General features: G+C 46.1%; 1 protein-coding gene across 3 annotated transcripts in view; it reads left to right on the top strand.

The window, feature by feature from the left end:
* hao1 (hydroxyacid oxidase (glycolate oxidase) 1) overlaps positions 1 to 14,017 on the top strand; it is a 52,212-nt gene extending 38,195 nt beyond the window's left edge. Inside the window, exons 6-8 of one of the 3 annotated variants that reach the window (XR_011961928.1) lie at positions 736 to 894; positions 2,791 to 2,867; positions 13,802 to 14,017. Coding sequence is in view for 2 of the 3 variants with exons in the window: in XM_072581459.1 (XP_072437560.1) it covers positions 736 to 894; positions 2,798 to 2,867; positions 13,802 to 13,872 (300 nt within the window). In the remaining variant the exon portion in view is untranslated. Of the gene's footprint in view, positions 1 to 735; positions 895 to 2,790; positions 2,879 to 13,801 lie in introns of all 3 variants that reach the window. The other 2 variants (XM_072581459.1, XM_072581460.1) reach the window with 2 other exon arrangements.
* Positions 14,018 to 14,239: the final 222 nt, after the last annotated feature.

Raw genomic sequence — 14,239 nt, 5'->3', positions numbered from 1 at the left:
CTGATCCACTATGGTATTTATTAGGCTGTGAATCCATTTGGATTTGTGTTTAATGGTAATCCCGTGGGTAGGGAAACAAGGTACAAAAGTGTAGGAGGACATCAGTGCAGAGGCTGGAATCTGTACTGAAGACAAACATTGCTGGAGATCACAATGGGTCAGGCAGCATCCGTGGACAGAGAGCAAGCTAATGTTTTGACTCTCGATGACTCTTCATCAGAGTTGATGGGAATTGTGGAGGGGGCAGCATTTTTCCTTTCTTGCTTTACACTGCCTTGCCCCTTTGTCCCTGTCCCACTCGCTCCCTCTCCTCTCCACTCTGCACCCCAACATCGTATCCTCCCTAAAGCAGAGAAGGCTGAGAGGAGAAGGAATTGCTACGGCTAATTTGTGCACAGCAAGCTCCAAACAAAAGCAACGTGAAGATGGCCAAATAACCTGTACTGTGTTTTAGTGAAGGGATGAGCATTGGTTAGGAATCCTTTGAAATAGTGCTATTTCCCTGACAGAACAAAGGGGGCCTTGATTTATTGTCTTATCTGTGAGACTGCTTTTCTGACAGTGCAGCACTCTTAGTTATCCTTCAGTTTAGATGCATCTGCTCAGGTGTCTGCAGTGGCACCTGAATGTCCAACCTGCTAACTCACAGGCAGGACAGTACCACGCTTTAGCAAAGCCCACCGCTCAGAAATGTAAATGTACGCTCTTAACAAAGCTTTTCTCCACCTTCCTCAGATTGATGTCCTGGCTGAGATCACTGACGCTGTGGGAGGGAAGGTTGAAGTCTTCCTGGATGGCGGAGTGCGGAAGGGCAGTGATGTGCTGAAGGCTCTCGCACTAGGTGCCAAGGCTGTGTTTGTGGGCAGACCGATCCTCTGGGGCTTGGCATACCAGGTAAAGCGGGAGTGCTCAAACCCTGGGATGCCTGTGGTTGGACTGCTGTGCTGCCAGAGAATCTTCAACCTCTCCTTCTGTCCTCAGTCCTGGGAGATTGGGCTCTGCACGCCTTTTGCATGTTATTTTCAGTGCTATCTGGAAGACTTGCTTTTTTCTTTATTCACTGGCTGGACAAGTATTTATTGTACATTCCTAATTGCCCAGAGGGTAATTAAGAGTCAGCAACATTGCTGTGGGCCTGGAGTCACATGTAGGCCAGACCAGGTAAGGATGGCAGATCTCCTTCCTTAAAAGACATTAGTGAACCAGATGGTTCATGGTCATCATTAGACTCGTAATTTCGGATTACTATTGAATTCAAATGCCACCATCTGCGATGGCAGGATTTGGAACCCGGGTCCTCCAACCATTACCTGGGTCCCTGGATTAACAGCCCTGCAATGAGGCCACAAGGCCATCCTGTCCCCTCTACGAGTGTTGAAACGTCAAACACGGGAGCAGGAGTAGCCTGCTCAGCCATTCAATATCATCATGACTGATTATCCAACTCAGTTCCCTGTTCCCACTTTCTCCCCAAACTCTGCCATCCCTTTCACCTTGAGGACGATGCCTAACTCCTTTTCAGTGTTTTGGCTTCAACCGCTTTCCGTGGCAGAGAATTCCACACTCTCTGGGTCAAGACGTTTCTCCTCATCTCCTGAAGAATGTTGGAATCTGCAGTACTGGACACTTCACTGGCCAGTAGCTGAGAGAGGGAGAACTAGTCTGGTTTCAAATGGACAAAGAAGGAAATTCTGTAGTAGAAACGATTTTGCCTTCAGTTACTGGTCAGTGCAACCTTAAGATTGCTGTGCCCTGGAATTGGAATTTCAACCTGGCACCGGGGAAAGAAATAAACATTTTCATTTATTTTGCACCTTTTACAACCTGAATAGTTTAAAACCAACTGAGTATGTTTGGAGCTAGAGGTGTTAATGATCATTTTAAATCAGAGGCAGATAATTTTTTTGTTAAGCTAGTGTATTATGGGGTATGGGCCAAAGGCAGGTACAGTGATTGTAATGAGGTGAGCAGATGAATCTCAGAGAATAGGAGTCCCTGATTGGGGCTGTTAATCTGGTCCAGTCAGGGAGCCCTGGCTGACACATATAAACAGGAGTTCAGAAGTTCTAGCCAAAAAGTGTGGTGCTGAAAAAGAGGTGATGTTTTGAGCATAAGCCCTTCGTCAGAGGTTCTGTTCACTCTGAGAGCTGGTTCTGAGGTAACCAGACCATTGTCAAATACTATGCTTGTGTAAATAATGGGTGACTTGCTGACAGAATCCCAGCCTCTGTGGGGCTATTTCAAAAGTATATGGAGTTAGGTCACAGGTCAGCGATGATGTCATTGAATGGTAGAACAGGGTCAGAGGTGCTGAATGGCCTACACTTGCTTCCGGTCGAGTGTAGCTACTGTTGTAATGAAGGAATGATGTTCATTTGTGTACAGCACGCTCTCACAAAATGGGTAATGGTGACCAACAAAGCTGTCTTTGCAATGTTGACTGAGGAATAAATTCAATGTGGTACCAGCGGACCTTTCACAACTCCGTGAGAGGGATGGTGCACCCTCTCAGTTTTCCATCTCACACAGAGCACTGCGCCTCTGGCTGCGCTGCAGTCGGTTCTGAGTTTAATCCCTGGAGTGGGAATCAAAAACAGAAAGCAATGAAACCTGGGAAAGAGTGTTGCGCACTGAGTCACGTCTGACAAAAGGGAGCTGGACTTTATCCCAAGTTGTTTGCCTTTCCGAACTGGGATTTCTAACCAGTTGAGTTCCTTCGGAAAAGCAGAGACCTTTTCTTTGGCCGTTGTGTCTGACCTTAAAGTCATGTCAACATCTCTTTCTCTTGAGACAATAGGGGGAAGAAGGTGTTTGTGACGTTCTGCAGATGCTCAAGGATGAGTTCAAGCTAGCATTGGCTCTTGCAGGTCAGTGGCATGTGAGTAATTGTCTTGGCATTAAGAATATTGACATAGCACTTTGAATCATATCCTGCTTAAAAATGAATCTGTCTCTGATATTATTCGTCCAACTATCTGTCAATCTGCTTCTTCAGTTCCCTTCCTCCGATTCTTTACAGAGTCATCGAGTCATACAGTACAGAAACAGACCCTTCGGTCCAACCAGTCCATGCTGACCATCATCTCAAAATAAACCAGACCCACCTGCCTGAACTTGGCCCATATCCCTCCAAATATTTCTTATTCATGTACTTATCCAAATGTCTTTTAAATGTGTATCCACCACTTCCTCAGGAAGTTCCTTCCACACAGGAACTTCTCTTTGTGCAAGATAAGGTGACCCCTAATGTCTTTTTAAAATCTTTCTCCTCTCACCTTAAAAATATGCCCCCTAGTCTTGAAATCCCCCACCCTAGGGAAAAGACACCTGCCATTCACCTTATTCAGACCCTTCATGATTTTATAAATGTCTATAAGGTCACCCCTCAACCTCCAACGTTCCAGTGAGAAAATAGAATAGAATAGAATCCCGACAGTGTGGAAACAGGGCCCCCGGCTCAATAACTCCTCACCAAACCTCTGAAGAGCAACCCACCCAGATCCAGTCCCCTACCCAATTACTCTACATTTACCCCTGACTAATGCAGCCAACTTACACATCCCCGAACACTGAAAAAAGTCCCATTCTCTTCGTATAACTCAAACCCTCCCAAAACTCTTCAATTTCTGTCATAATTATTTTACTTCCCTCCCGGCATCTGAACTATTAAATGATTTGTCGAAAGACTGAGTCTCTTTCATGGTTGACACCCATTTTCCCGTATTGACTTGACCCTGCCAGAAATGAATCACCTTGCTTTGTTATGCTTTGCGTTTTTCTTAATGAAATGTCAAAAATCCCCCAGCGTGGAGCTAAGTGGGCCTGGCCTGCTTCAGGTTGTCATGGTGACACAAAGCGCTGTATTTGTTGGTAAGAAGCGAGAGGTCTTGCCGAGTACAGTGGTTAGCACTGCTGCCTCACAGTGCCAGAGACCCGGGTTCAATTCCCGCCTCAGGCGACTGACTGTGTGGTGTTTGCACATTCTCCCCGTGTCTGCGTGGGTTTCCTCTGGGTGCTCTGGTTTCCTTCCACTGTCCAAAGATGTGCAGGTCAGGTGAATTGGCCATGCTAAATTGCCCGTAGTGTTAGGTTAGGGGTATGGGTGGGTTGCGCTTCGGCGGGTCGGTGTGGACTTGTTGGGCCGAAGGGCCTGTTTCCACACAGTAAGTAATCTAAAAAAAGATGGTTGCCTATTGAGTGCGTCTCTGTCGATCAGCACTGATGAAACACCCCTTTCCTCCCTCGTTCCCCCTGCCTGCCTGAGGTATTTTGGTGTCCCATACTTGTCCAGTGAATATTCAGATTGTCTGACCACAATTGACAAAACTGGATGCACTATCATCTCTTTTCAACCTGTACATCATTGACATGACTTACAGGACACTGAGAGGCCTGAATACAGTGGGCCTGGAGCTGATGTGTCCACTAGTATGAAAGTCTAGGACCCGAGGGCACAGCCTCAGAGTGAAGGGGCAACTGTTTAGAACTAAATGGGGGGGAAGTCTTCAGCCAGAGGGTGGGGAATCTGTGGAACCCATTGCCACAGAGGGCTGTGGAGGCCAGGTCATTGAGTGTCTTTAAGACATATAGGTGGGTGGCACGGTGGCACAGTGGTTAGCACTGCTGCCTCACAGCGCCTGAGACCCGGGTTCAATTCCCGCCTCAGGCGACTGACTGTGTGGAGTTTGCACGTTCTCCCTGTGTCTGCGTGGGTTTCCTCCGGGTGCTCCGGTTTCCTCCCACAGTCCAAAGATGTGCAGGCCAGGTGAATTGGCCATGCTAAATTGCCCATAGTGTTAGGTATGGGGTAAATGTAGATGTAGATGTAGGGGTATGGGTGGGTTACGCTTCGGCGGGGCGGTGTGGACTTGTTGGGCCGAAGGGCCTGTTTCCACACTGTAAGTAATCTAATCTAATCTAATCTAATCTAAAGGTTCTTGATTCGTCAGAGGTTATGGAGAGAAGGCAGGAGAATGGGGTTAAGGAGCATATCAGCTATGCAGCAGCAGACTCGATGGGCCAAATGGTCTAATTCTGCTCCTACATCTTATGGCCTTAACTTGGGATATAGGAACAGGAGGAGGCCATTCAGTCTGTTCAATTTGATCCTCACTGATCTGTAACCTAATTCAATCCACCGACTGTGTTTTCAAATCCCCTAATATATCTACCTGAAAAAGAAATGGAACCCGTACGGTTTTGATAATGGATGGGCATAACGCAGTCAGGTTAATTTGAAGGATTTGCTGAGTAAAGCCCCTTTAGGATTCCTGAATGAGAAAAGTTTCCATTGTAATTTGAGGTTTGTCTGTGAGCACGCTTCAACCCTGGGTATTCCAGCAGAGGGATCCTGGAGTTGTTAATCTCAGAACCATCTTCCTTTGTGCAAGTTCAGACTCCAGTGAGTGGACACCTCTCACCACCGACTTCATGTTTTTAAGGTTCCTGGATGCCACACTCAGTCAAGGATTGCTCTTGGTCTCAAGGCCAGTGACTGTGCCCACCAGTTAGCTTTCTTGTCAACGTTTAAACTGTAACCAAGTCAGGAGTTGATTGGTCCTGGCAGAACCCAAACTGAGCATCAGTGAGCAGATCAGTGCTGTGCAAGTGAGGTGGCATGGTGGCTCAATGGTTAGCACTGCTGCCTCAGAGGACATGGGTTCGATTCCACCCTCTGTGTGGCGTTTGCATATTCTTCCTGTGTCTGTGTGGGTTTCTCCTGGGTGCTCTAGTTTCTTCCCACAATCCAAAATTCTGTAAGTTGCCTCACAGGGATGTGCAGACGAGGTGGATTATAGTTGTAAGGGTGTGGGTCTGGATGGGGTGCTCTTTAGAGGGACTTGATCCACCTAACATATTTTCAATTCCCCTGACACACTTATCTGATGGGCTGAATGGCCTGTTTCCATGCTGTATGGGTTCAATGATTCTAAGTGCTACTTTGTAGCACTGTTAATGATACCTCCCAACACTTTGCCTGAGATTGAGAGGAGGCTGATGGCTATGTTAGATTAGTCCTATATTTCTTTTCAGGACAGGATATAAGTGAACAATGTGCTGGAACGGCGTAGCAAAGGGCATGACTAATACTAAAGAATATGTTGTTAGCACCGCTGGTGGAATGTAGTCAGGGACAATTGCCTTTGCCGTATCCAGTGCATTCAACTGTTTTGGATATCGCATAAGCGTGAATCAAACTGGTTGAGGACTCACATCAGTGATTCTGGGGACCACTGGGAGGAGACCAGGATGGATTATTCGCTTGACACTTTGGGTTAAAGATGGTTGCAAATATTTCAGCCCCATCTTTTGCCCTGATGTGCTGGACTCTCTCATTGTTGACAATGGAGTTAGTTGTGGAAGCTCCTCCACATGCGAGCTGTTTAATTATCTATTGCTGTTGATGGCTGGATGTGGTGAACTGTGGAGCTGAGACCTGGCCTGTCGGTTGTGAGATGGCTTAACTGAGTCATCTGCTGCTTCTGCTGTTTATCTGATTTGCAACGTTACCAGGTTGGCTCCACATTTTATTTTAGGTCTGCCTCATGCTGCAAACCCTTCTGCATTGATCCAGGCTGATCCCATGGCTTGATGGGTAATGGGGGATATGTCAGGCTACGCATTACAGATTGTGGCTGAATAAAATTCTTCAGCTGCTGATGAGCCCCACAGCGCCTCATCGATGCCCAGTTTTAAGTAGCTAGATCTCATTTAGCACACGACACACACGGAGGGTATGCTTGTGGTGACTATATAGCTCAGTCTTCACCAGGGCCACATGATGGTTACTTTTAAAGGCAAGTAAACAGTTGCTTCCCTAGCACGTGTTTTTAGGGCCTTGGACAGTGAGAATGGAGGAAGTGAATGGGCGTGTGTTACGCCTTCCACGATTAAATAGAAGATGCGAAAGGTGAATGGGGAAATGTTGGAAATGATGGAGGAGTGGGCCAGGATATCACAGAGGGGAACAGCCTCTGTGGAATGCTGACAGTGGAGGGGAGGGGAAGATGTGTTTGGCAGTGATACCTTGCTGGAGGTGAGAGAGATGGCTGAGAATGGTCCTTTGAATTGTGGAGATTTGTTGGGTGGAAAGTGAGGGCAGGAGGAACCCTTACCTGGGAGGGGAAGTGTGGGGAATATGTCGGATGCGGGTGAGGGCCCTGCTGACTGTGGTAGAGTTATCCTCGGTTGAGGGAAAAGGAGAACATGATGGAGGCACCTGAGGTGGCATTGTCGGAACAGATGTGTCGGAGATGGAGAAACTGGGAGAATGAAGTGGGGGTCCCAGCAAGAGGCTGGCTGTGTGGAAGTGTAGGAGAATGTGAGGACTGCAGATGCTGGAGATCAGAGTCAAGAGTGTACAGCTGGAAAAGCACAGCAGGTCAGGCAGTATCCGAGGAGCAGGGGAATTGACGTTTCGGGCATATGTGTGGAAGTGTAGTCAAGGTAACTGTGGGGGTTAGTGTGTTGTAGTGAACATTGGTGAACAGCCTATCTCCAGAAATGGATACAGTGAATTCAAGGAAGCAAAGGGAAGAGTCAGAGGTGGACCAGGTGAAGGTGAGAAAAGGGTGAGTTAGAGCATGTCTTTTAGTACCAGGAAGGACAACTCTTAATATATTCATCTTGTCCAATATTCCTTTCAGCGTATCTTCTGCATGGGTAGCACAATGGACTTGAAGCCTCCATTGCGCTGGGGTGTGATAATTCTAAAGCCCGAGACCCTAAAATTGGGAATAAATGGCTACTTGATTGCAAGCAATGGGTGTATTTCGATTGCAACGCTCTGACCTGATTTGCAAGTTCTCAGGCAGTTCTGGACTTGCTTGAAAACATAACAACAGTCAGACTTCATAACCTGGGTTTTTATTCCCTTTGCTTTTCACTCTGGGCAGGTTAGACTGGTTCGGACAAGTTTTCATGCATTCCCGACAGCGTAGGAGAGATATCTGTGTCGTGGTAGTTGTCACTGGGCTAGGAAATCAGAGGCCAAGACTAATGAACTGGGGTTCAAACTGCAAGACGGCGGCTAATGGAATTTAAACTGGGAACCAATGACTAGTCTCAGTAAATTGTTGATTGTGGTTAAATACAACCTATTTAGTTCATTAATGCCCTTTAAAAGAAATCTACTGGCTTTAACTGGTCTGGCCTACTTATGACTCCAGACCTGAATGGCTCTGACACTTAATTGTCCCATAAAATGGCTTCATGAGCCATTTAGTTCAAGGGAAATTTAAGGTGGGCAGCAATTGATAAGTTTGCTGACAATGTTCACATCCCATGAAAGAGCAAAAAATGAATTCTAGTGGGTTATTGCACACGTGCAAGTATGTTACGAGACTCAGGGACTTGAGTTCAATGCAATGAACCTGGAATTTTTCAATAAAGCTTTATTCCTTTTGCATTTTCATCAAACAGTGTACTCTCTGGAGGTGGGTTGGCTTATCATGAATGATCAAAGAAATTCATCGATGGTTTCTCTTCTACACCATTACCCTGGAGTCTCACAGTGATCCAGCACTTTCTTCATTCCCAATTCTCAATCACAGCCTGCCTCCTTTTAGAACTCCATCTGAAGCCATGGTGCCCAGTTTTGCGTGTGTCCGTAATGTGTCTGTTATGTCTGCCTCAGAGCAGCCTCTCTCTTTCTCTTCACTCCCACTGTGTAGAGCATCCAAGTACTGAGTGAGCCGCAACTTCCTTTGGCTGAAGGTTGGCGTGACCAAAGACACGGCCTTCAGGCTCAGTCTCTGCTCCCCAGCCCTGCCACCCTCAGCTTAACCTCCTTCCACCTATCCACCCTCACCTTAACCTCCTTCCACCTACCCACCCACACCTTAACCTCCTTCCACCTATCCACCCTCACCTTAACCTCCTTCCTTGGGGGAGGGGCATTCCCAACGCTTTTATTTTAGCCTGCTTGGCACACCCTCCTCATTCCTGAAGAAGGGCTTATGCCCGAAACGTCGACTCTCCTGTTCCTTTGATGCTGCCTGACCTGCTGCGCTTTTCCAGCAACACATTTTTCAGCTCTGCCACAGTTTCAGCCATGCTCCCTGCTGTGGGCTGAGCCAGCCTGTTCCATCAGAATCTGCAAACTCAACCTTCCAAGCCCTTACCTTCGCCATTGCAAAGACAGCCTACTTCCACCTTTACTCCATTCCCCATCCATCCTCTTGACTCAACGGGCAACATCGCTGTTGGATAGAGTACCACTAATCAATCTTATAGGGACTGGCTGTCAATATGAACTGTACAGATAACCCCCAACCAGTGATTTCCCAAATGTGACACCAAGTGTTGGATTCAGTGTATAGTACCACTGATCACTCCAATCTATACAAATAAGCAGACATCCCACTTAACATTTGATCTTGATCTCACAGAATCATAGAAGCTTAATATTCACTCATGAAAGGGTCGCTCAGTAGTTAGCACTGAGGCCTCATATTGCCAGGGACCCGGGTTCGCTTCCAGCCTCTTTGTGTGGACTTTGTACATTTTCCCTGTGTCTACAACCTCCAGGTGTTTTGGTTTCTTCCCGCAGTCCAAAGATGTGCAGGTCAGGGTGGATTGGCCATGCTAAATTACCCATAGTGTTCAGGCATGTGCAGGCTAGGTGGATTAGCCATGGGGTATGCAGGTGGGGGTGGGATGTTCTTCTGAGGGTCAGTGTCGAGTTAATGGGCTGGCGGGTCTGCTTCCACACTGCAGGGATTCCATGAAATGACTGAAGGGTGACAGAACAGTGGTTGTCAAAGTTTGGATCTGTCTGGAGTGATCATTGAGACCACACTGGAAGGCTGTAACCAATCCCAGAAGCGCTGGAGAAACTCAGCAGGTCTGGCAGCGTCTGTGGGGAGGGAGACAGAGTGAACGGCTTGTTTAGGATTTACGCTGAACTTAGCTTTGATAGAAAGGGCTGTGCTGTGAGTGAGTTGCAGTTCCCGACGGCAGCCTTAGCTTGATACTGGGTGGTGCAAGCCAACGTCATTCACTGGGGTGAGGCTCCCGGGGTGAAAGAGACAGCCCCAGCCTGTCCCAACCATGTCAACATCACTGTCTGCTTCGACTTGTCGTAGTTCCCGACAAATTCACTCCGTTATTTCATCCGAACACAGCGACGCCAGTTTCTGGTAATTATGTCTGCATGTGTTCACTTGAGTCTCCTGCCAGTGATTAATGTTCCTTTGTGCTTCCGAGGCTATGCTGCTCCTCTGCTTTACAGAAGGTGCTGTTTTTGTTAGTTGTCTAGGAAATAGATATATTTTTCAAATGCAGAGGAGAATGGTTGCCACGTTACTATGGTAACTTCTTCATGCCCTGTTGCTGGGACTTCTAGTGCTGCAGAGCAAGAATAAAGGAGAGGCCACTATCAAAGGAGAAAGTATTCACTTCTTTACCGGATGATTTTAATCAATTTTTGGGATGAGGAATCACTGGCTGGGCCAGCATTTATTATCTGTCATTAATTGCTTTTGAACTGACTATACAATTTCAAGGGCGGATAAGAAACAATGTTTTTCCATGGATGCAGCACCACGTGGCAGGCCAGACCAAAAAGGAATGGCAGATTTCCTTCCTTAAGAATGATCTGGTTCATAGTTCCTTTAAAGTAGAGTCTTAGGTAGATAGGATAGTGAAGAAGGCGTTTGGTATGCTTTCCTTTATTGGTCAGAGCATTGAGTACAGGAGTTGGGAGGTCATGTTGCGGCTGTACAGGACATTGGTTAACCACTTTTGGAATATTGCATGCAATTCTGGTCTCCCTCACAAGTGAAACTTGAAAGGGTTCAGAAAAGATTTACAAGGATGGTGCCAGGGTTGGAGGATCTGAGTTACACGGAGAGGCTGAACAGGCTGGGGCTGTTTTCCCTGGAGCGTTGGAGACCGAGGGGTGACCTTATAGAGGTTTACAAAATCATGTGATGCATGGATAGGATAAATAGACAAAGTCTTTTCCCTGGGGTCAGGGAGTCCAGAACTAGAGGGCATAAGTTTAGGGTGAGAGGAGAAAGATTTTAAGGGGACCTAAGGGGTAACGTTTTCATGCAGAGGGTGGTACATGTATGGAATGAGCTGCCAGAGGAAGTGGTGGAGGCTGGTACAATTACAACATTTAAAAGGCATCTGGATGAGTACATGAATAGGAAGGGGTTAGAGGGATATAGGCCAAGTGCCCATTAGGTTATGATAGCTAATCAGCATGGACAAGTTGGACTGAAATGTCTGTTTCCATGCTGTACATCTCTATGACTCTTTGACTTTAAGTTTATTTAATAGAATGTATTTAAATTCCATAGCTACTAAGGTGGAATTTGATGGGAATTTTACTAGGAAGTGGTGACTACACCTCCAGATGAGGTCTGGGCACTGCTGGGGCATGAATTAGGTTGAGGCAGAAGATCCACAGTGGGGACCTTGCCAGGTCCAGCAGCGCCACCAGAGGCGGTGGCCATTGATGGAACTACAGGCAGAAGAAGAGACACCATGGATACGGATTTTAAGATTAACCTGTGGTTTTCCATTGGGTGTTTCCACCTTGTAAATGGAATTGTAAATATCTCCAATCTCGTGTGCTTTGAATCAAGCTAAACGTCACTTGATTCATTTCCCTGGTCAACTGTTCTCCAACCTGAGAGAATTGCATTGTTACGTTTCAGCAGAATTGACAATGCAGGAGAGTGCGAATATCTGCAAGGGTGATGTATTCTATCTTTCTGTCCTTATATCTTTAAGAGACATGCTCATGAATTCATTTCTGCTTCATAGCATGTGACTCGAGGATATTTACCATCTTATCTTGGATCACTTGAAGCAATAGACTCTACAGGAAGCATTCTGCTCTGTTTTAACGTGGTAGCTCAATATTAGCCCTGATACTTATTGGCCTGAGGAATGTCATGTTTGCACATGATGGTTAGTTGTAGTAAACATCTGTTGAATTCTTCAACACCATGATAGCTGAGCCCAGTTTTTTTACATTATGGGAGATAGCATCAGCATTGCCGTTCCAGCTAAAACACCTGATTGAGGCAAACACACCAAGCTGTGGAAATAGATTCAATACTAATTTTACAAATAAATTTCACAAATAAGTGGGATGGCACAGTGGCTCAGTGGTTAGCACTGCTGCCTCACAGCACTAGGGACCTGGGTTTGATTCCACTCTTGCTTGACTGCTTGTGTGGAGTTTGCACATTCTCCCTGTTTCTGCTAGGTACTCTTGTTTCCTCCCACAATCCAAAGATAGACAATAGGTGCAGGAGTAGGCCATTCTGCCCTTCGAGCCTGCACCACCATTCAATATGATCATGGCTGATCATCCTTAATCAGTATCCTGTTCCTGCCTTATCTCCATAACCCTTGATTCCACTAGCATGTGACTAGCAGAGCATTCCACACAGCCACCACTCTCTGGGTGAAGAAGTTTCTCCTCATCTCTGTCCTAAATGGTCTACCCCATATTTTTAAGCTGTGTCCTCTGTTTCGGCATTCACCCATCAGTAGAAACATGCTTCCTGCCTCCAGAGTGTCCAATCCTTTAATAATCTTATATGTCTCAATCAGATCCCCTCTCAGTCTTCTAAACTCAAGGGTATACAAGCCCAGTCGCTCCAGTGTTTCAGCGTAAGGAAGTCCCACCGTTCCAGGAATTGACCTAGTGAACCTACGTGCACTCCCTCAATAGCCAGATTGTCTTTCTTCAAATTTGGAGACAGAACTGCACACAATACTCCAGGTGTGGTCTCACCAGGGCCCTTAACAGCTGCAGAAGAACCTCTTTGCTTCTATACTCAATCCCTCTTGTTATGAAGGCCAGCATGCTATTAGCCTTCTTCACTACCTGCTGTACCTGCATGCTTACCTTCATTGACTGGTGTACAAGAACACCCAGATCTCTTTGTACTGCCCCTTTACCTAAATTGATTCCATTTAGGTAGTAATCTGCCTTCCTGTTCTTGCCACCAAAGTGGACAACCATACATTTATCCACATTAAACTGCATCTGCCATGTATCTGACCACTCACTAACTTGTCCAGGTCACCCTGTAATCTCCTAACATCCTCATCACATTTCACCCTGCCACCCAGCTTAGTATCATCAGAAAATTTGCTAATGTTATTACTAATACCATCTTCTATATCATTAATATATATTGTAAAAAGCTGCGGTCTCAGCACTGATCCCTGTGGTATCCCACTGGTCACTGCCTGCCATTCCGAAATGGAGCCGTTTATCACTACTCTTTGTTTCCTGTCAGCCAACCAACTTTCAATCCAAGTTAATACTTTGCCCCCAATACCATGCACCCTAATTTTGCTCACTAACCTCCCATGTGGGACTTTATCAAAAGCTTTCTGAAAGTCCAGGTACACTACATCTACTGGATCTCCCTTGTCCATCTTCAGAGTTACAAGATGTGAGGTGGATTGGCCATGGGAAATGAAGGGTTACATGGATGGGGTGGGATGCTCTTTCAAGGGTTAGCATGATCTCATTGGGCCAAATGGCCTGGTTCGACACTGTAAGGATCCTATGAAACTTGGCTGGGTGTTTGAGAAGAAAATATTTCTGGGACCACGTGGAAAGAGCAAGTGTGCGAGTTTAATGGCTTTTCTCTCTCAAAGTGTTAGCACAGGCATGTAGGCCTGAATGGTCTGCTTCTGTGCTGAAATTGAAACTGGGATAATACAAAACAAATAGCTTAAGCAATACTCAGAAGAGAACCACGTTAAACTCATTTGCACTGTCCTCGTCTCAGAGTCGTGTATTAAATGTAAAATATCGTTTCAGGGTGTCGTAGTGTGAAAGAAATTGACAAGTCTCTTGTGAAAAGGAGTCCCTGGGTAACATCCCGTATCTGAAGACAAGCCCTGTTCTGAAGTCTGGAGGGAGTCATCAACAGCCTATTCAAAGCACGTTCAAGAATTCTCTGAGCAGGATTTGATTCACTATTATACTCTGTTTGAAATTATTTTCGCCATGAAAACAGTAAACCATTTGTTAGTCCTTCAGTGTTGTTATTTCAATTTGCTGCACAATTTACTGTTAAAAAAAATCCACCCTTTGGTGTTTTCTAGCCAATACTGCTGGTTCAAATTAAGCACCACTGGAAATTGGGTATTGGATATGTCAGTTAGCTATCTCAAGCATTATGAGGGACTGGACTAGTGGTGTGATTGCTGGATTAGATTACTTACAGTGTGGAAACAGGCCCTTCGGCCCAACAAG

This window comes from Chiloscyllium punctatum, chromosome 11, assembly GCF_047496795.1.
Source record: "Chiloscyllium punctatum isolate Juve2018m chromosome 11, sChiPun1.3, whole genome shotgun sequence".
NCBI classification, from domain to species: Eukaryota; Metazoa; Chordata; class Chondrichthyes; order Orectolobiformes; family Hemiscylliidae; genus Chiloscyllium; species Chiloscyllium punctatum.
Note: the sequence above shows the minus strand (reverse complement) of the source record. Positions and strands in the feature narration are given on the sequence as shown.